General features: G+C 54.6%; 3 protein-coding genes across 3 annotated transcripts; 1 reads left to right on the top strand and 2 right to left on the bottom strand.

Annotated features, from left to right (window-relative positions):
- Positions 1–4,756: 4,756 nt before the first annotated feature.
- On the bottom strand, positions 4,757–6,385 carry MIND_01419900 (uncharacterized protein; the record flags this gene model as incomplete). Its single annotated transcript, XM_037370587.1, has 2 exons — positions 4,757–6,073; positions 6,134–6,385. The coding sequence occupies 2 exons, from the start codon at positions 6,383–6,385 to the stop codon at positions 4,757–4,759; spliced, it is 1,569 nt and encodes a 522-aa protein (XP_037212968.1).
- Positions 6,386–9,602: 3,217 nt separating this feature from the next.
- Positions 9,603–10,217, top strand: MIND_01419800 (uncharacterized protein; the record flags this gene model as incomplete). The annotated part of the gene is made up of 2 exons (XM_037370586.1): positions 9,603–9,980; positions 10,035–10,217. 2 exons carry the CDS (start codon positions 9,603–9,605, stop codon positions 10,215–10,217), a joined length of 561 nt encoding a protein of 186 aa, XP_037212967.1.
- A 9,088-nt stretch (positions 10,218–19,305) lies between these two features.
- On the bottom strand, positions 19,306–20,261 carry MIND_01419600 (uncharacterized protein; the record flags this gene model as incomplete). The annotated part of the gene is made up of 4 exons (XM_037370585.1): positions 19,306–19,648; positions 19,700–19,895; positions 20,013–20,187; positions 20,241–20,261. 4 exons carry the CDS (start codon positions 20,259–20,261, stop codon positions 19,306–19,308), a joined length of 735 nt encoding a protein of 244 aa, XP_037212966.1.
- Positions 20,262–22,038: the final 1,777 nt, after the last annotated feature.

Genomic DNA, 22,038 nt, shown 5'->3' with positions numbered 1-22,038 from the left:
TGGCGGCATGGCCGAGTGGGTCCCCACTGGCAAGGCTCAAGTTGCGCAATGGCGCTTTCTTGATGGCAGCGAGGAAAGATTTCCCATGAACCACGGGTACATGTGACTCGGAGGATTGAGAGAAGCGCTGGAGATGAGAAAGGTCGAGAATATTCAGCTTGTCGATGTAGCGTATGTTGACAAGATCCAGGGAAACGAAGCGCCCCGAGTTTTCAAAGAGGGTGCGCAGGACTGGTGATGCGACGTCGACAAATGGATCATACTCCTTGTGATTGTTAGTGCCAGCGAAGAGAATGACTCTAAGGAGGCGCTGCTGCGACAGTTTGAGATGTTCTTCGAGCACTATTTGCCAGTGCCCGGTTTGTCTGTTTAGGCGTGCCGGCTCCATGCAAAGTAGAATCGTCGTCCAGAGCGCGCTGTTGCACATGACCATCTGTTTCCAAGCGCGACACACAAGTCGGAGGCGGTAGTGTACCGTCATGCATCGCCAGAGAAGATCGTCAGATCTAATGGGGTAGAGCAGCCCATGCGAGTTTCGGACATCGGCGGTAGCGTACAGTTGAGCTCTTTCATGGTCAATTTCAAAGATACGGTCCCAAATTTCAGGGTGGAGGTCAGGATAGCTGCGGGAGTGGTCGTCCTGTTCTCCAGGGGTAGTTTGTTGGGTCAGACGCGACATCGGCGCCAGCTACGTGGCTGTAAGAGAAGAGTCTGTCACGCCTGAGTCATCGACAAGTCACATCATGATTCAAGTCAAGATTCAAGTAAGTCTCTGGATCGTCTGCGGCCGGACTCAGGCTGCGTCAATGGCAACTTGCGAGTGGTCCTGAGATGGGTAGACAGGCGGCGAGACAAAAGGCATACTTAAAGGCGGGTAGATTATGCACTGGCATATGTGTATAGCAACAAGTCCACGTTAGTAGGCAACGGCAAGCCGAGTTCGTCTTCGGCTGCCCCAGTAACAACTGCAACGACGTACTCATCAGCATCCCTATTACTGAGCTGACATCGATGCTAGCTTGAAACCAGTAGATCTGCGCCAAACCGGATGCCGCAGTAGTCGGAGTAGATGGAGGTGTTTTGAGATAGACTTTGTTCGCGTCGCAAGCAATAACAGGGAGCGAGAAGGAGGACCAGCTAGTTATCGTCTTTAATCGTTGACAGATTGAATAAGCCCAAGTTCACGCACTGTGCGGGCCATGTCGTTGACGGAATAGTATTGGCACAAGGAATCCACGCGTCGCGAATTTGCGGGATGGCAGCCGCGAGGCCTGAGTAAGTAATGAGCCTGAGGAGACTGAAGGCCAGCGAGAGACCGCCGGGCAATGCACCCATCAACACACCAGTCTCCTTCGCCAATATTTATTCGTCTCCTTCCTGCTTTCCTTGAGCCCAGTGTTTCCAGCAACTACCTTGCGCCTTCCGGCTCTAGCGCAAGGCAGGGTTTCCCTTGGTGTTCGAGAAGTTCGCATGGCCGCAGGGTTAACTAGTATCGCGCAAAGACCAGAGGGGATTGACATTGCTGGGTAAGCCGTGGCCCGTCAGAAAAGTGCCACAGGTAGAGACCGTTGCTATACACACCTTCAGCCACCTGTTTGTCATTCCGCGTCGGTATGTCACCGCCGTGCCCACTAGATGTTCTCGGCGGCGCGCCACGTAGCTTTCTCAGCCTTTCTGCGCTATACGGAGGACACAGACGAATCGCGCTGCAAAAAAGTAAAATGTCAGGGTAACAACAGGCAAAAGCGCGGCCGCACATACTCGTCTGAGGCAGGCAGATATCGGCGGTGCTGTCGAGCACCGACACCGGAACGAGGGGCTTGAGCTCGATGTGCGAGTCGTCGTCGTACGCGTGGTGGTGAAACGGAAAGAAGAAGATCGAGATCACATGCCGCCTCGGCCCGATCCTCCTTCGTCTCTTCCACAACGACCACGACACCAAAACTCGCTCATACTTCCACGCTCCCCACCGCGCGACACATCCTCCTCACGCACATCGTCGCTGCTGCTGAGGGTCAAAACAGATCCTTCCAAAACTTTCGCTGACCATCTTCTTAGCCCGGGCGGAGCGGCCAAAGGAGGCGTGGGGCTGTGGGACAAGGAGCTGTTGGGACAGGCGGAGGTGCTGGCAGTGGTGCGGTACACGATACGCCGACCGGGACGTAATCCAGGCCGTTGACGAGCACTTGCGTCAAGCACTATATTGAGCCTTAAATTTCGTTTTGAATTTACAGCCACCGGGCTTGAAATTTAGCGACAGAGCGATGTGTTGCTTTGTTCTTGGCCTACCGGTGACTACTATCACAGTCAGAAAGTAATCATGACTGCGAGCGGGTCTGGTGCTACACACCTTTATGCGGCTTCACTGTCGCACAAGACAGTTGAAGACACCGTGCAGCACGCTTTCGATCCACTCCTCCTCCATCTCCAATATCGACCTGGGAAGAGCCGGCAGAGGCAGTGCAGCTTAGGGCGAATATGCTTGAGATATCATCGCTTGGAACAGCAAAGAGTGTGTGCTGCAGCGAAAATTCGTCGACGACAAGCGAGGGATACCGGCTGGGTAGGGGAACCGCGGGTCGGGAAGACAGGGAAGACGCAGTTGTGGATTGCGTGATAAATTGTGCAAGCTGCTTCGCGCTCTCGCGTGTGCAGACAGGCGCCACTGTTTCGCCATGGATCATAGCCCCCCGCCGCCTCGCGCTTGTTGTCGGGGCAATCGGATTGGATTTGAAGGGGTGCATGGCGAGCGAGAGGTGGCAATACGCTGGCGCAAGAGATAATAGCCTGAGGGCCCCGCCCCAAAGAGCTGTCGCTGTCCTCGCCGTCAGCGAGAAGCTTATGGAATAGGCAAGCACGCACGTTGTCGCCGGCAGGGCGGATTGGCCTCCCTTGCCTGCAAATTCGTTGCGGCGCGTAGATATGTACGGTGGAGCGTGTGGTCTAACTCCTGCGGAAATGGGATAGAGAGCCCTTGCTCCCCAGCCGGTCTACGACGAATCAGCACTTTCGCAAAGCAGCGGAGATGGCGACACACCGTCTGCAGAGCACAGCACACTCCGGACATCTACACCTCTTTCCCAGCCCTCTATGCCCCCGTCCCGTTAACCAGCAAAGTGTTCGAATGGTGCACTATCCGCAGAACTCGCGCTTCAGCACGCAGGTGGCAAATCAGGAAATGGAATGGACTTACGTGGGGCCTACATGCCGTGCTCCTCGGATTCAGGAGCGGGACCCCATCTCTGACGATGATGACCAGCTAACGTGGCGCTCGAAGGAGGCAGTGGCGTGTGCGCTGGTCGTCGTGGTGGTGCTGAGCAAAGATCGGGGAAGTCACATGTCTTCGGGCCGATCTCGCCTCTCTCTTTTATACCACGACCATGCCACGAAAACCTGTCGCCCAGCGCGGTGGCTCTCGACGTGCGCTCTCGGGACGGCTGGAAGATGCTGGGATAGCCTCACGGTGTGTCTATTTCCCAGTTTCGCTGCCAGCTGTGCTGACCGTCCCGGCCAGTACGACTGTACGAATCTGCGGGCGCTGCGAAGCTGGCCGGAACAATGGCATTGGGAATCGGGATGGATGGAAATCGAAGACAAATCACTCATAACGGGTTAGCGGGCTCGGATGATAGTGCGTTGGGCCTTTCCTACTGCTGTCTGTGCTTACCGGCGTACCGCCGCAGGCGCAATCCGCTGCCCAGCACATCTCTCCTCCTGCGACCCGGGGCCTCCTCTCTTCGCTCGAAGAGTACCGCCTTTCAACGCGTGTCGTCACTCACCAGTCTGGTCTGTTCCCCCCTTGCGCTCCCACCAATTGCACCGACGACAAAAAACCTTCCACAGCTCGCGCTCGAGATAGCGGCCTTGGGCGCATTGGGGGGCTAATGCATTGCTGCCGCGGGAGACCATATTCGAGCGTATAGCGGGTTAACGGTGCGTGGCCACACCCATCCGCCTCATACACCTTCTGACTTTGCTCGTCAGACTTTCACTGCCCACCAGCGCCAGCATCTGGTACCACTTCATCCCCTCCGCGACGGATGCTAGTGTCGAAGGCGACGCTTCTCAAGCATCTGAATGTGGCCAGCATATACGCGCGCACTTTTTCATATACACTGTCGCCACCGACTTAATACTTATACCTCCCTTTACGGCCCCCGCCCGTCGGCAACATCCTCCCTTGGTCCAACCTTTGAAAACCAATTCAACGCCCCCGTCTCACTTGTACCCTCATTCCTGCCCCCTCCTCAGGCTCCTGCGCCTCTCACGCCAGCTCCCGCCAAAACGTGCCCGCGTTGGCTATTTTTACGCGGCAGCGGCACGTATTACTACGACGACCGTATAGATAGACAAACTTCTCTCTTCAAAGTTGGACTGTCATCGCAAACACATTTTCGGCACGGCCGCCTGTGCGGCAGGCGGGAAGCTTTTTTGGTGGAGAGGTCGTGTGGGTGGGTGGCTGCTGCGAGAGTGCCTACTACCTAGTGCTGCCGCTCGGCGCCTACTTCAAACAACTTCCTCAGATATTCTTCGAATCATAACCATCTGCTGTCGTACAACGACTGGATGTGAAGGCAATATTCGTGCCATCTTGCCCGAGTTAGGTCTTAATTTCTGGGATATTCATAGTCCTGTTACATACTTCAAGTTATTGTACGCGACCTCTTCTTCGTGCCGGAATCAGTACTTTACCTGAATATAATGTATTGCAAGTACTAGCTATGGCTCCATCAATCACCAATGTTGTTTCGCCTCACTATTGTTCAACCTCACTCCGTTCAACAATCTCCGCAACCGCTTCCCAGCGGAGCTCGAGAAGCTGTGCTTCAGCCAGAGCAGCAAGCTCGGCCTCCGTGGCCTCGCCATCAAGCTCGTCAACTTCGTCTGACCACGCATTGCCAATATGTTTCAACTCCGGGAACAGCGAGCGGAGGAATCGGGCCATCAGCGCCGGGTCCCCGACATGTGTGTGCCCGACATACAGTTCCGTCAGCATACTGGCGGATGAAATGCCCACCGCCGGCAACGGCCCAGTGCCGCCGTCCATAGTCAGTACCAGGAACTGCAACGTCGTGTGTCGCGCCGCGATTACCAGCGCGCCAAGGGTTAACCGTGTGGTGGTCTTTGGATGGGTTAAGCACAGCCGCTCGAGCTGCTGGAGCTGCCCAAGGAACGCGGCGAGCGCGTCATCGTCCAAATCGAATCCGCCAGGAGCCGCCAGCGCAACATTGGTCAGGCCGGTAAACCGCGCGAGGTGTGCCAGCGCCGATGCACTGATTCGCCAGTCGCCTTCCCATCGCCCTTCTGCCTCCGACAACAGATGGATAATCGTAAATTTGCGCAGCACCTGAATGGGCCCCGGCAGCGCTGCAAGCCCAGAGATGACCGCCGACACAAGTGTGGTGGTTGTCGACAGGTCGGGATCGAGATAGAAGCTGTTCAGCGGAGAGGCGCGAATCGTCGGCAAGAAACGGATAATGTCGTTCAAGTCGGAGCTATACCAGCTGGAGTCATTCAATGCGGGAAAAGACTCGTGTTGGGAATTGTGGCACGGACAAATATCGAAAGTGCCCTGGACTATGAGTGACTCAAGGGTCGGAAGCGAAGAGAGGTGGCAAAACGCTTGTTGATCCACAGGCGCCTCGATTTCGAGAGATTTCAGACCGCGGAGAGAGCGCAAGAAGGCGCTGATTGACGGTGCGGGAGATGATGCAGTCGTTGCAGATATGCTCAATTCGCGTATTGGGAGCTTCCGGGATGCGACAGTAGTGAGGAGGGAGAGTGTCACATCGCCTATGCCATTGAGGTGTAAAGTGCGAAGTTGGGGTGCTAGCAGGAAACGGAGGAGGTTTGCGATCTCGGGGGAGTCGCCATCTGCATGTGCATACTCCGTACTCCACGTGAGCGTTTGCAGGGAAGGGAATATGCAGTCCCAGGGTATCCATGTCGAAAACAAGGTCAAAATACGCGTGTCGAGCGTTGTGTCGCCAGGATGATAAGACAATGCCTTCACCAGCCGGAAGTACCGCTGTGGACGGTCTAGATCCTCAACGACAAGTGGGCGCAGCTGATTCTGTGTAACCGTTTCAACACTGAAGCAACTGAGAAAAGTTTACTCGGTACGAGTACTAACCACTCCTGTCCGTGTTCCGTCATTTCTTTCTATGATCTCCACCAAGTCTGGCGGAAAGCACCGTAGAAGATGTAACAGTGGTCTGCGGACAAACTTGTCTCCACGCCACAGCTCCTCGAGGGCAAAGTCGGAGAAGAGCCGACATGTGCGTGCCAGACGCGCCAGGGACGGCACGCTCATGTCTCTTGGCAAGTTGGCGAGTTGTTGCACGACCTGGAGCGCAATTTCGGGGGTCTCCAGGCAGCGGTGCATAGATGAAGAGAACGGAAGATGAGCGAGTAAAGCAAGGCTTGTGAAAATGTGACTGTGATCGATCACACTTTTTTCTTCTCTCTTCCGTACCACCATCCCGTTCTTGCCGTCTTCTCCCCCCAGCATCTTTCTCCCGTCTTCAGCAACTGTATCCACCAGCAGATGCCTGTGCGTCTGTTTCGCTCCTCCTACACCCGCTCTGCTAACTTTTCATGTAGCTTTCTCTTTGAAGTGACTAGTATCGCAGAGCTGAAAGCTTCATCACCACAGAGTGGATCTATGGACGAATGGTGGGCGCTTTTGTAATCAGCGGGGTATATCGAGGTGCGTAGCAGTCTTCTGCTCCCCCACCTTCTCTGATTCTGCTCCACTCAGTTTTTTCTTCGTCAACGCTCTTACCTTCCTTCCGCAACCGGCGGTCCCATGGTCGGCGCGGACAAGCAGGCTCCCTACATCTAGCGCGAACGTATGCATCCTTTCCTCTCACCCGTCCCCAACTTGGACCACGCCCGGCTGCATAAGCCCGGAATCTCGCCCCACCAGCCACAACCTGAAGGAATGCCGCATCCGCATATCCAACTCCTCTCTCCGACCCCAAAGCCATGTTGGCTCCAAACCCACGTCTGCGTGCTGCACGCCCTTACGGGTACAGCTTTCGCGCTACCCTCTCCCGCCTCGCTCTCCCTCCTGCTGCACGCCTCCCCCGCTACGCTGTCGTTACACCGCCCCACATCTCCCCTTCATACATGCCACTCGTCGATGCCCGCCTACCCCACACCTTCTCCTCCTTCTCCAAAGACCAAGTCACATCCCTCCGTCGCACTGGCCTGTCGCCGTGCTCGCCCCAGCCCCCAGCGCCCGGCGGGATCACGTGCCAGGCCGGGGCTCCGACGCCGCCGCCGACAGCACTCTTCACAGCAACGTCTCATGCAAGGGGAGCCTTGAAATCGGGTACTACCATGTTAAGTACTTGTTGCGTACTTATGCTATGTCAATAAATAGGAGTATATGCCTGCCCCTTCTGATGTCTCAGTCTGCACTTTCGCAAACCAGCGCAAAATACTCTCCTCCTCCCCTTCCGTTGTTGTACGCCATAACCCAGGAGCGGAGCGCAATGCGCGAACGAATTCCGCGAATTATGAACTTTCTCCGGGTCTCCGTAGGTGTCGCTGGAACGAGGGGCACCAGTGCGTTCAAGCGGTAGATGAACTCGTTGAGTCGAGCCAAGGTGAGGCGGAGCTGCAAGCTGCGGCGCAGATTCACGTTCTCTTCTTCAAGATCTTCGGCGCGAAGAGCGTTACAAGCCGGCTCCACCTGCTCAAAGACGACGGTATGAAGTCGCGCAAGCGGAATGTTGGTCTCGAGCGATAGCGGGGCGTGGTCTCGGTCTTCGAGCAAGGCATGTCGTTCCCCAGTGAATTGATGAACCCTGTGACATAGCTTGGCGACCACCGCGGAACCAGTCGAGGTTTCATCTCGGATTTGCAACTCGTGCAAGCCCGAGAGGCCACCCAGGATAATGCCGAGAAGGGTGGAGTTCTCAGAGAACATGCGATCCAAGCAAAGCACGGTGACGCTGGCGAAGTTCCCCGAGACCATAGCGTGCTGCACAGCGGGAATGCGATCCAAATGGAGAGTAAGGGGGCCGCGGAAAGTAAGACGTTCGAGGACGGGCGGCACGACATTGGCCAAGAGAAGCTCCCAATGCGGCACATGGCAGTCAATTACAAGCGAGTACAGTCGGGGAAGACTGGTCGTTACGGTCCCCGCTTCAGGTCTGAATGGTCCCAACAGTGCGGAAATGGTAAAGAGCTCGATGGAATTGACGTAGCTGAAGTCGAAGGTGGCGATGGCGTGCAACACATTTTGACAGTTGTTGCATGCTAGGATGCGCACACGAGTCCAGTCTACATTCTTTTGGAGACACTTGAATGTACCAAGACTAGGGGTGGCGATGCGGATGAAGCGCAAAGGAGCCGCCTTGACCGCAGCAGCGAGCGCCTTGTCGTCGGTGTCGTACAGCCTGTTCTCGAAACACAGGGCGAAGGATTCTAAACGGGAGACATCGCCAAAGATATCATTGTAGGCGATGCCAGCGCATGGAAGGTTTATGAGCTCCAGCGAGGCAAATCGCGCAGAGTGTTGACTGAATTTGAGCGAGCGGATTGCTGCGACGAATTGCTGCATGGAGGCGTTGAAGTTACTGTTCGAGTTCTGGGCCCAGAGCGAGACACACAAGAGGGTGTTTTTGGAGAGACGGAGATGGCGGGACACGGTGGCTTTCATAGCTTTCGGGGTCATGTATGTCTGGTTTTCGTCCATGTAGACGTGAATGGTCGTCCATTGGTCGTCCAGAGGCCCGCGCTGGCGAGAATGATTTCGTTCCAAGCGCGAGAGATAAGGCGGAGGTGGTAGTGCGCCGTCATGCTTCTCTTGAAGAGGGTGTTTCGGTCCGAAGCAGTCATGTTGATGACCTCGCCCGAGGCCCACCACCCCTCTGTCGCCAGCCTTGGATAAACTTGGTGGCGCTTGCTGTGGAACTCAAAAATGGCGCCCCAGATTTCGAAGGGAAGGCTGAAGGAGCTGCGAGGTTGAAGAGTATCGCTTGGTGCCAGACGCGACATCGCTCGGAGAGGCGAGTGTGTTTCGGATGGCGGTAGAAGTCAAAACGCGGATCCGGAGTCACAGCGGCCATGGTGTGACGTCTTCTCTTCTTGTACCCAAACCACCACCATCCGCTGGACAGCACGCCCAGACGATAATGACACCCGCTGAAGCGCCGTCATAGCTTGTCGTTTGGCGAAACGAAAGCAGGATATGCGTGACATCACAATTTCCTTCTTTCGTCTGCACTCCCATGTCGTTGCCGCACCCCCCGCACAAGTGACCTGTCTCCACTCCAAAACGCGCCGAAGTCGGACTCGAAGGACATAATACCACTTTGGGAGAGGGTCGTTGGCAGAGAGAATAGTTGAGGAGGGAGGACACATGAGATGGCAATTTGCGGAGTATCGGTGCGTTGACGTGGTTTTCCTCCCTTTTTCGATGGCTCATTGCGACTTCAGCACTGGATCATACTTCCTTTCCTTTATGCCCCACGCTCAAGAGCGTGCGGCTTGGCCATGTATTGACAAAGACAATCCTGACGAGCCCACACACACACACACACACCATCCGTCCTTCGTCAACAGGGTTTTTGTCGCCTCAGTCACCTTCAATGTCATCTACGAGCACTTTCCGACCTAAGCAACCCCCTCCTCCTGGACAAATCGTCCTATCTCTCACTCAAAAGTCGTCTCTGCCGCCCTTTCCCCCAGATATAGGGTTTACAAGCCCTACCAAGCGTGTCTTGTCCACGCAGATCTTCCCTCCATCTGGCTTTCCAGCCCTATTTCATCTTTTCTTCCTCCCTCTTCCCGACTCGAGCGGCTTCGCTATCGACATCAAGGACCCACTTGTGGAAAGCAAAGCCACCAATAGGCTTGGTGGTGAACGGCGCTCAAGCGGTGTCGGCTGGCGTAGAAGCTGTCGTGGTCGTCGCAAAGACAGAGGAGAATGTGGTCTGGAGCGCGCGAACGAAAGGCGGGGAACTCTAGTATGTCATCAATTTCCTGCGACAAAGATTCCGACGCTAACGATGAATGGGCAGGCATATTGTAAACGTTTAGCTACGTATCCAATATCCCCGTCAACACATTCCTCGCATTCTTCCAACCAAAATAGCGCCCCCAAATTGGAGAGCATCGTCCCCCAGTCTCCTTTCTCGAAAAAATCCCACAACACAACCCCAATCGAACCTCACTTATGTCCTCATACCCCACATCCGTATTGAAGCCTACGCACGCGCGCGAATGTCCTTTTCGACACCTTTTATGGCACAGTCACTCACTCTGGCCGACAATCTTACTAGTACGAGTTACGACGTCGCGAATACGTGGATGCGGGGCTCTAAGTAGGACGACACACCGCAATACTTCTCTGCCCGCATTTGGGCTGTCGTCGGGCTCGTTCTTCAGTGTTTGTCCTTGCGAGCGGCATAATCATTCGAAATAGGCTGACTCATTTCAAAGCTTCTGGCTTCTGCCACTTGTTTTGCTTGTAGATCGATGGATGCTCTATACATGTCTCGCCCTGATTGCTTATCCTTCTCGCGTATATTGCTTGTCTAATTCTCTCTCTATCTCCTTTTCAAGTTCTATTTTTCATTCGGTCGCATATCTCTATGCCATTGGCTGCTCATCTTTGTTTGTAACACCTTCCCCCCCGCCTGCCACTGATATTGAGTAGAGTCTTGTGATAAATATGAAACACACAAAGCTTATTCGTGACAGGGAAGCATCCTCCAGCTGCGCAAAGGAAGCGCTGGAAAGCGTATATATTCCACAGCGCAGCGTGTTTCTTCCCTTCCCTCTCTTTTTCTCTCTTATCACCTGGGCACAGCGACAGGCTTGAACTTGGAATGGCGAGGCAGGGAAAACGGCACAGCGGGCGGCACCCGAAGCTCGCAGGCGGGCCGCTCTTGTGTGGTCTGTCGATCTCGCGGCTCCGCCCAGGCGGCAGCTACACACAGGCCGAGTGTTATGTGGGTGAGCATTTTGTCAAACGATACTCACCGGTTTTTACTCACTCGAGACAACGTCGGTAGAATGCATCTTGCGCGCACGACGGACGGCAAGGGGTGTGCGCCGTGCGCCAGGGGAGTTCAGGCCACTGAGTGATCCACGATGGGTGAGCTCTTTGCAAAACAGCAATGTGGTTTGAGTTCTAACCAACAATAGGAATATTATATCAAGGTTCAGTGGTTCCTAGCGTGGTACTTGCTGACGCTACTTACACATCAGTAAAACTACATGTTGGTCTTAGGCATCTTTGAGATCTTGGGCAAGATCTCAAAGATGCGCCCAAGATCTCAAAGATGCCTAAGACCCCCAAAGATGCCTAAGACCACGGTCTTGGGCTAAGCAGATTCATTTGTCTTGGGAATCTTTCCCAAGACCAAAATGGTCTTACCAAGATCTATTTGGTCTTTGTCAAGATCATGGTAGGTTACTAAAGATGCTCTCAAAGATGCTCCAAGACAAAAGTATAAGAAAGCATATATTGCAGAATGTACTCAAAGACACAATCATGTACAAAAGAAAACAAATTGTACCTGCCCGTGACCTCTCCTTGGTCCCTCCTCCAAACCACTACAGCGCAATGGCGAGCATTGGGTTGAGCAGCGACCCGGCCTCGGCGAGGAGCAGCTGGAGGACCAGCGCCCGCGGCGTTGGTGACGGCGAGCACCAAGTTGAGCGCGTCTGTGTGTGTGTGTTAGCGAGGATCGGTTGGATGAGCTTGGTGGCACCAGTCGGGTCGATCACGCCCTCGGCCGACGCGAGGATGGCGCACGGGCTGGCCGGAGAGCGCAGCAATCTGCGCGACGGCGGAGTGGACGATGAGCAGCGGTCACGAGTCTGAGGAATAATCAGTTAATTATGGACCACTCGCAAGACATGCACCTAATGCAGCCAAAAGGTCGGCGAGCGCAGGGCCAGCCCCTGGCCCGTTTCGCTCGGGAGTTGGAAGAGCTCGAGCGTTGTGTTAAGGCTACCTGTGCTGAAGTTTTCAGCCCAAACGAAGAAGAAATGGGCTCGGTGCTCACTGATCTCGTGCACGACGCTGTCAACGGCGACAACGGCTTCCACAGCCTACAGCACATACACAGCACCGCCGGGACATAGTAAGACATATGGGTTGTGCCCTCAGAGTCTCCCCAGACATTGGTCGCTGACCTTGCGCTCCGTCCAGAGAAGGGAAGAGACGCATTCGTGATGTGGACGTCAACAAGAGTAGTTATTCGACGGAGGAGCGCCGTTGATGTCCCAGACATGCCCCACCGCTCACATGGGGTGAGCGTTGAGAGGACTGCAAAGCGGCTGGTCAGTGTAGGGAGTTAGCGGTGCATGCAGTACTGACCGCCAGAATGAGAAGGACATTGAGGTCGACAATGCAGCAGCGGCACGCTGGTAACGGGTTAGTCGGCTGAAGAGTGGGGGATGCACATGCCCTTGGGACAGACGGCGGGCGGGGTGCGCTGAGAGAGAGAGTTGTGTAGGGGATGATGGGGGGAGGGAAGGAAGAATTGCAAAAATTGCGATCATTTTTGCGACGTGGCGCTGTCATGATGTGACCATGACAGATGCACGTGCGCCGGCTATGGACTTAGCAAATTTTAACGGTCCAACAAGGTGCCGATGCTCTCAGCCTTGAATGCTTAGCTATATGGGTGTCAGGGTGAACTATCTGTTTACAAGGTCATAGGGGTGCTTTCAGATACTTTTAAACAGTTTATAAGGCTAACATTTTTTGACTGGATTTCCCTATTGCCAAGACGCCAATCCCAAGATCAAAGATCGTCTGTCAAAGACCAAAGATCGCCTTCCCCAAGCCCAAGACACCGAAAGATGCTCTCCCAAGACCAAAGACCGAGTTCAAAGACTAAAGATGTCTAAGATGGACATGTAGTTTTACTGATGCAGTGGGCGGGTTATGATAACAGCAAGAATACGTAGGCTGTCCGACTCCCGCTGGTAGCGCACTCCTTACGAGCGACTTAGGTGGGAACCAGTTAGCAGCTTGACCGCCTCGCAAGAGCCCGTCTGCCGCTTCTGGGACGATGCAGTCGGCGACGATCCGCAATATTCTCTGTACTTCAACAGTAAACCGGGCACGGTTGTCAACGCGAGCAACGAATGGATCGGTCAGTCGTTTGTTACTCCGAATCAGGTGCTAGTGGCCTTACTTCCTCTGTACAGCGGAGGAGAAACTCAGGTTTGCGCATGCGCTCGCGCGGAGGGAGGCTGAGTTGCAGAGGTGCGGCGGAGGGGACCCTAGGGTGCGTGTCGCGGACTATCTCAACTTCGCCAGCATGCGCATACAGTTGGTCTATGTAGAGATTGTGGAGCTTTGAAGAAGGAGCTGGGTGGCGCCTGTGCTCGGTGCGTGGGTTGACCGTTCGGGCCGGGCGAGCATTTGCAGTGGACTGATAAAGCCGACAGCCTGAGGCGGACTCCAATCATGCGCTGATTCGCGACGATGCTGCCAGTGTCCGAGACGACATGACGCTCTCCTCGGTGAGTTCAAGCCAAGGCTGTGATCGCTTTGCCTGAATATAATGTGCAGGTCACTAACAGCCGTTCTTCGACCCCCTTTAGTGTCTCCGAGGATGCCCGACGGTCGACATGGAGTGCTGAAGACTTGAAAATGGAAGTCCCCGAAAGACAAGTTCGGATATAAAGACTGTTCATCACTCCCTTCTAGATCTGCTCTCCCGTTATGTGCTCTGTCTGCTGTGTTGCGCATCGTTCTTGCTTGGGGTAACTGTGGTTTGGGGTGTCCGCCGAATGCATCGTATCTTTCTTGAGTATGTAAGTGATGTAATTCTTCTGTAGTTTCGGTAAGTAGCAACGAGGTGTACTAGTGAAACATGATCATCATTATCCAACAAAAGTAGATGCAGATAGCTAGTCCGACCATGGACGAGGGAGTGGACACACAAAAAAAACGGGAAGGCAACATCGAGTATCAACTCCGACGTCACCCCAGAGACGTACGGGTGAGCGAGAAGCACGAATGACCGGCGGGGAAAGCAGGAGTCGAGACGAAATCAGCCTTGTGGTGCACGGAATACATCTCGGCTGCACCAGCAAAGTTGACATGAAAGCAGACAGAGAACGGTGGAAATGGTGCCATTCGTGACAACGGCGACCTCCATCACGACGGCGCGCGGGGTTGTAAGCGAAAGAAGGAGATCGTCAATGAGGACGAGGCGGGGAATGACAACAAGTAAAACGAGGTCTCGGAATCGCGCAGAGAGTGTGGCGGGTGATGGAGGGAAGGTATTGGACGACGGGAAGATGATTAGTTGGGGGCAAAAACAGCCGCTGGGACGAAGTAGTCGTTTCGGAGTATTTTGCAGCGTTGACATACAAAAGTGTAGCATCGATCTGCTTTTTGTCTGGCTATCATCCGTCCTGAGGGGAATTGCGTTGACATTAGGCTCCGGTCGTCATTTTGTCCGCGAGGAGAACGGGAGACCACTACGCGGAACGAGGAAGGCAAAAGTGACTTCTAACACGAGCGATGGAATCATGGTGGAAAAGCGGCGTATGATGGAGCATCGTGAAGACATGGGGGAAAAGCTTTTGCTTGTGGTATAATAGGCTGTCACCATATTCAGCGAGAAGCGGCGTTGACAGTGTCCCGTGGGCAAGCAATGGCTTCATTAGACGGGGAGTAATGTCGAAAAGGGTAGAAGACCGTATTGGCAGGAAGAGAGAACGACACGGATTGAGCTGGTGTTGCGTGTGGTGCGGTCTGCAAGAAATAAGGATGGTGATTGAGAAAACAAGTCCAAAAACGCGCCTCCAATACTGCAGACCCACTAAATGAGTTGCCCAAGACCATGCCTTCCAGAGCGTATTATCCCAATATGCTGGTCCTCTTCATCGGCTCGTGGTCGTCTCGCTCGAATGAGGGAGGTTTCAGCATTGCATGAGGCGAACTTATATAGGCAAGGGGTTGTCAAGCGGTACGTTTTGCGGGTTGTATTCCAGAGGTAGGTGTTCGTGGAGATGCGAGGAGAATGTGGGCCTGGAAAGAAAAACGTAAGATGAGTGTGCGGAACGGCCACCCAGTCAAAAACGCACCGTCCAAGGCAGTAAGGACTCCGCGCTAAGAACCCCTAGCGCAACTGCCTTCGCCAGCTCCTGCCCTGCGCTATCCTATCCACCTGGTCCGACCGATTGACACTCTTGTCGTCGTTCTTGGTAGAAGCGCCATGCAATCGGGCTTGAAGTGGCCTGTGGAGAGTGCCTACTTCAAGGGCAAACGAGGCCAACGGCTCAGTTGTGAGTGTGGTCGTGGTGGAGAAGAGAGAAGCGGCGGTCGGCCCGAAACCATGTGACCTCGCCGATCTTGCCTCCGCACCACGATGACCCTGCAAACGGCGCGCGCTACCTTGCGCGGCCGCCCTGGGATTAATACGGCGGCCCTGCAGATGACTTCCAATGCCTCAGACCACTGGGAGGGACGTGTGGACGGCGCCACGTGTGTCTTTTTCTTTCACTTTTTTCCCCCACTCAAGCGCGACTCATTCTTCAGGACTACTTTGGACACTTGTGTTGGCGGACCGAAGGAGGTTTGGGATGGAAGGACTGGGTGATCAATCGTGCGGCAGCGGCCATCCTGCCTTTTCGCATTCACTAACTACTACTCCGTTTTCAGACTCGCTCAAGCGTGGTTATATAGCTTTCTAATGGATACTACATGCCAATCATCGTTGCCTCATGCCCCTCCGCTACGCCGGATGACCCAAAACCCGAGCGCATGTCCCTTGAAGCTTTCTGGTGTCGACTTCCCCTTGTGTAGGAAGAAGGACACGCAGTGTCAACCTACCTTGCTCCCATCCTCCCGCCACACGCGCGACACTATCCTCCATACTCAACAAATCCACCAGTGCCGCCCGCACCCACTAACTCTCCGGATTCGAAACCGCCTCTTCTCTCACCGTCGAGCTTCAGGATCATGACGCTAGGGCAAACCCGCCTAAAAGCAGTCGTACTTTTGCGGGCACTGAACCTGAAGTTAGCAGCAGATGAGCTGGTGCACGACAGAGAAACATATGGAGGGTGAAAATGCAACAGGCCGAGCAATTCAAAGTGTGTTGCCCCTTTTTTCCATCCTTGTCTATTCTGACCGCGTACAGTGTTTCTGGTATTCCGAGTACCATTGCTGTGGACAAAAATATATGAGAGCGTGTAAATCACTGGCAGAGAATGCGCTGATGACATTGCATAGAATACTGTCATTGTGCGCGCGCAACAGCGTCGGTTACGCTGCGTGGAATGAACGTTCGGGCCAAAGCAAAGGCAGGAGAATACCTTTCTCTTGGCGATGGAGAGGAAAGGGGCGCGTGACGATGCGGTAACCGGGTATCGTCCCGACTCCTACCATGCATCCACTAGCTGTCGCTCACATGCGAGAGCTCAGAAAGCTCTCGGCCTCACACCGAGTGAGAAGCCAAACCGCTTCACAGACGACTACTTACTGTTCTTAGGAGATTGCGCTTGCCGCATGCAAACCCGGTTGCTCCGATTTCGACTATCGCCGCTTTGAAGGCATCTGGTCAGGGGCAGACGGTACACTGCGTGGCCGTTTGTTTGCCGTTTTCTTCGCCATACTGGATCCATCTCGAATCCCGCCAGCCGCTGAACTAGAGACTCTATCTCGAGTTACAAAGACCCAGATTCGGCATCTGCTCTGGATTCTGGGGCATCTTTTCGTGCGCACCGGTGAACTCCCTGATGGGGTCTTTGAGCTATGCGGCTTTGTTGTCGCCTGGGTGGACTTTTTGTACGTCTTCCACGACTCTCTGCAGCTAACCGAAGAGCTTGTCGACATACTGCCTTCCAAGACGGTGTTGCTAGCATCCCTGGGACACTTCACGGCCGATCTGGAACATAAATGGCAAGCCAAATGCAACGACGATGTGGGGGGTATCGGGAAGGACGCCGAAGGGCCATCTCACAAGATGCAGCAGACGCCTGGGTATTTTCGGCTCTTCATACCAACGTGGGAGTTTGTCGTCGGCCAACGCGGACAGTGGGAGGGGGTGGACATGAAGCTGTTCAATGACTTCGTCTTCATGTTCCCCCTGACGCTTAACCACCGTCAGCTCGACGAGATCTTGGATGCGTGTAGGAATGGAGTCTCCATGTTGGTTGGATTGATCCAGACCCATCTGGCGTTGGTTGGCTCTCTCCAATCCCGATCCACTATGCATTTCATTTACTGCTCCAGACCACTCAAGCTGGCGCTCCTCGTCAGCGAGGTACTCAGGAGTGCAAGCCCCACTGGGCTCATGGTCCTTGCGGAATGCCTGGCATCTCATCGTGCTTTCAAGGAGGTGCTGAACCTACTGAAAGGCACTCTCGAGCCTCTGCCTGATGTCTCTCGGTCCGACCATCCAGGACACGAGTTCTGGCGCTCCACGCTTCTATACTCTCTCGATCTCATACTTATAACGGTTTCAACGAGTCCCCATGCGCTCTGCAAGGCACTCAAGTCCAACATTATTCCTCAAATTTTTCATTCGGCGCAGTTCCTACCAGACCAACACCTGCTGCTGTGCCTTACGGAGTTCATCAAAACGCAACTGCCAGCCGGCCTCTGCTTCCCATCGATTTTGCCGCTCATTACCCAGTCCATCAAAGTCATCGTCGCTTCACCGTTGGACAACACTCCCAACGCAAGACTGAATGAAGTCTGGGACAATTTCAAGCGGAGCGCGGCTTACCAAGAACAGATGCTCAGTGCCCTAAAGCACAAGCCTCCCTTCCTTCGACTGGCTGCCTGTGATAATCCACCGGTAAGCCTCTTCCCCGACAATGTACCTATCTCGCTGAATGTGTTATTTACCTGCAGTGCGGCCGCATCGACAATCGCACGATCTTCCGCCGGTGCTCTTCCTGTCGCGTCCGAATTTACTGCTCTCGTGCCTGCCAGAAAAGCGACTGGCGCGAGGGTCACCACCGCATTACCTGCGCTGCGACCCAGGCCGAATTCACGCGTACGTGATTTCCCTTTCTCCCAGCTGCAATGCTGCATCTGATGTCCACGTTGCTCCAGGAATACGCGCTACGTTCTCGAAGCGACAGCTCTGCTTCTTCCGCCTTATGGTGCACAGATTCTACGTTGACAATTCTGTGGTCCTGCACTGCCAAAGTGCTATTGAGCGTTTGTCCGCTAGCCAGCAGCAGGCCGCCGCCGGTGCCGACCCGCGCCCTGTAATCACCACAACAGTCAGCGTCGTGCGGGGCAAGCTAGAGCTCGATGACATGGTGATCAGCGCCGCGCTGACTCCTGCCAATCACGCCGCACTCCGAGCTGCCGTTCCCAACGCTGATGACTGGATCGACCGCGCGCGGCGGAGCAACGGCCGTCTGGTCCTTTATATCCTCAATATCCCGATCGGGCTGGACGAGCACAGCTTGGTCTTTCCGCTCCACATGAACATGTCGTTCTTGGAGGATACGGCGCTGCGCCTGGCTCGCGTGACAGAGGGGCCGGAGCGCAAAACGGACAACATCCTGGCGCTACCTCAGCAGTTCGTAGCCTGCCAACTGCCCCCGAAACTGTCCGTGACTCAGTAGTATAAGTAATGCCACTGTTCCTTATATTTATGTATATAGTTTCTAATGTTAATGGCAAACGAGCGCTATCCCACCAAGTCCCACCGAGTGCTGCGACGACCAAGATGGGCAAGGCAGCTCGCCAGTGAGAGGAAGGAAAAGTACGCATTCGATTTGGAGAGTAACAAGTAAATGCCCATAGCACAATGGCGGAAAGAAGGAAAAACCATAGCTGGGGAAGGTGGGTGTCCATGTAGCGCAAAGAGAAGCTGATACAGAGTAAGCTGGGGGTGTATCACGAATATAAGTGGAGGTATATGAGCGGAATAACAAGTAGAAGAAGTATCAAGTCTAGAAGCCAAAGTTTACTCAAAAAATATGTGCCATGAACGGAGTCGATTGAAGAGTGGGAAAGCGATAGAAATAGGACGGAGTAAAGGGGACAGCGTTGTTGGAGAACTGAGGGCACATACGAGATCCTACAGAAAGCAGCAGACAAATGAGTTTACCAGAAAACGAGGCAAACTTCGCTAACTCACCTGTCATTTCCTGATTCGGCGAAATCCAAGTAGCAGTCGTTGCGGCTATCTTCCGCGAGCGCAAATATAGCCAGTGGCGGGGCAAACACGCGGAGACAGCCATCTCCAGGAACAGTACTTCCCTCCATTTGTCCACCCAATTCGCCCCCCGTCCAACGATATGAGGGGATGAAATGCCTCGGATGCGAACATTGTGTCGTGCTCAATTCTATCGTGAAGCCAATCGCATGCCCGAATGAGAACCACCGGCGCTGGCAAGCAGAAAAGCCTGTTTCGACTGGGAGGGTGCTAGCGTGTCGGCTATGGGGAACGAACATGGCGACGGAAGGGGAAGAGGAGTTTGTGTGAGGGAAATGCGGTCTTCGCGCTGAGGTTTCGCAGGCAATGAGACCAAGAAGGTCATACGGTGGTCGGAAATGAGTCGAAGAGTTGGGACGACAGCGAGGATTGAGAGAAAGCTGTTGTCAAAGGAAGCGGAAAACCGTTTGAAGGGGTCGGTGAAGGCCTGGTTCCAAGTAGGAGTAAGGCGATACCGACGGAGAGGAACTCGTCTTCAAGCTCGGTAAGCGTGTGGAGAGGCAATAGAAGAGCCGAATACACACATGCAGCCGTGCTTGACCAAAGCTCTAAAGTAATGCAAGACCCAATTGCAAGTCTTCCCTCCATTCTTCCCGCTGTCCGGGCTGCAGTCGTTGACGAGACCATCTATGTATTCCGAGTCGAGGATATGCTTTTGCATGTAAAGCAAGAAGCCGACTTGTCTGCTTGCTGGGAGGGAAGAGGCGATGGATGGGGATGCTGGCAATTACTGAGGCAGTGAAGACTTCGTTAGGGCGACGAAGAAGGGTAGGGAGCTGGCGAAAGAAGGGTTTCAGCACCAACGAAGACCGCAGAAGAAGTAGCGCAATCACGCACCTTGAGCCAATTGTTTCTCGCCCCATTTCTTGCCCAAGACTTCAGCCCTCGGTGGAGCCACTCCCATACGAGTCGCTACTTGTGTTCTTACGCCCAGTGCACCGCTTGCTGGAGTGTCGGAGTCGCCGCACTCGTCGTTGCTGTTCGCTGCTCGTTGCGCCGAAAAGTGTCCGTGCTATCTATAAGTGGGTGAGAAAAACTTGGAAAACAGCATAGCGCAAGGCGTACGAGAACCTTGAGCGCCTCCATGGGCTGTCCGGCTTCTGCGTGTGTCCCACCATCCAGCTCGTCGTGGTCGACAAGAAGAAGAAGAAAATGTGTCACGCTGATGAGTCAGCACTACTCGCCTGCTTCTTGACGACCACTGACTCTGTGCATGCCAGTGGCGCTGGCGGGCTATACTTGTTCGACGCTGCGCATGCTAGTAGTGCATTCCGCGCTCTGCGGGGGGCTATTCGTGGCGTATCTGGAACTGACAGCGAGCTGTTCGGCACGACGAGGAATAACTTGAAGATTTAACATTTTCGAAGGCTTGCTTGCAATTTTGCTTCCATACATCTATCACGCGGCGGTCTGGACCCGCTCTGACCTGCTATGATAGCCTGCCGCTGACCCTGCGATTTTCAGACTTGGATACGAGCAGGACACTGGCACGACGCCTAAGCGAGGACGCCGCCGGCGACTCCTTCGAGGCTCAAGTGCGAGGTGGGCTGAAGACAGCAAGATTGCGTATGGGCTAACAGTCAACCTGAAGGCAAAGAACGTTGGACTCTGGAGGTCAACAGCTATCATCCACGCAACTACACGCTGAAATTAGCTTGATAGATGTAGCCGTCGGTCCCCTTGAGTTCATCCCACCGGTTTCAATAAAGCCTCCGCCGCCTCCTCGACCACGGTCCAGCCCGCCCCAACGACTGCAAGGGGACTCAGACACGCTTTACCAGTAGTGATTGCTGCCATCGTCCTGTGCGTTCTACTGCTCGGCGCTCGCCCTCTCGGTCTTCTTCGTGTCGCGCTGGTATCGCTGGAGACACCGCCTGGCGCGCGTAAAAGGCTGTGCGTCTGAAAGGCTGAAAGTACTTAATAGTAGGCTGCGACCATTATCGATGTGTGCCCTCCGGGGCGGGAATGACAATACTTCGAGTGCGTGATCGGGAAAAACTCGCAGACGTCGGCGTAGCACAGACGGCACATGCGCTGGCTGCCGGGGTCAGGCTCAGGCTCCGGGGAGAGCCCACCAGGGCCCGTCCCGCTCCGTGAAGGCTGGACAGTCTCGGCGCGATTGTCGCATGTGGCGCGGAGCGCCTTAGAAACGCTTCCGCCCTACACTACGATTACTAGTGAATAATTGCAATATATCATCATGTGCCCCTACGATTTACTGGTAGTGCGTAGCTACGGCAGCCGTCGACAGGTTAGAAAGGCCACAACGGAGTCTTCACGTCTGCGTCTGTTGACACAATCGTGGACAACGAGGGGCCTCCGGGCCGCATATCCCGAAAGGCGCCCAATGCGAGAGATTCTGAGATACGAGCGGTCGGATCCTATCCACCGCCCGCCCTCCGCTAGTGCCCTCCCGCCCCGCCGGTAGCCGCTCCGAAAACGCACGCAATGACAGCCGCCCGCTCTGATCAGGGCAGCCGAAAACGTCAGGCAAGACATTACTGATATATTCCAGCAGGAGGCACAGCCGCTTCCGCAATACGTGCCGCCTACGGAGCGAGATATATCCTAGCCATTCGGCCGGCGCGGGCACGTGACCTGCCAATTCGGGACGAAGCCCCGGGAGACGATGGCGGGGGGATTTGGAGGGGAAGGTGTGGGGTATGGGTGCAGGAGAAAAGATACGATGACAGGTCATGAGTGGCTGGTGAATTTGGGTGTTGTCGAATGACTTGAGCAAGGAAAGCGCAGAGAATGTCGAGTCGTATTGAAGCCGACCAGTAGTAAACGGCCGCGGGCCAGGATGTGCCGACGGAGCAAGCTGTCTACCAGTGGCAAGATTCCGCATGTCGTGTCGGTGGTT

This window comes from Mycena indigotica, assembly GCF_014461135.1.
Source record: "Mycena indigotica strain 171206Taipei chromosome Unknown Mind.scaff0019, whole genome shotgun sequence".
Taxonomy (NCBI): Eukaryota; Fungi; Basidiomycota; class Agaricomycetes; order Agaricales; family Mycenaceae; genus Mycena; species Mycena indigotica.
This window is presented reverse-complemented; position numbering and strand designations above follow the sequence as displayed.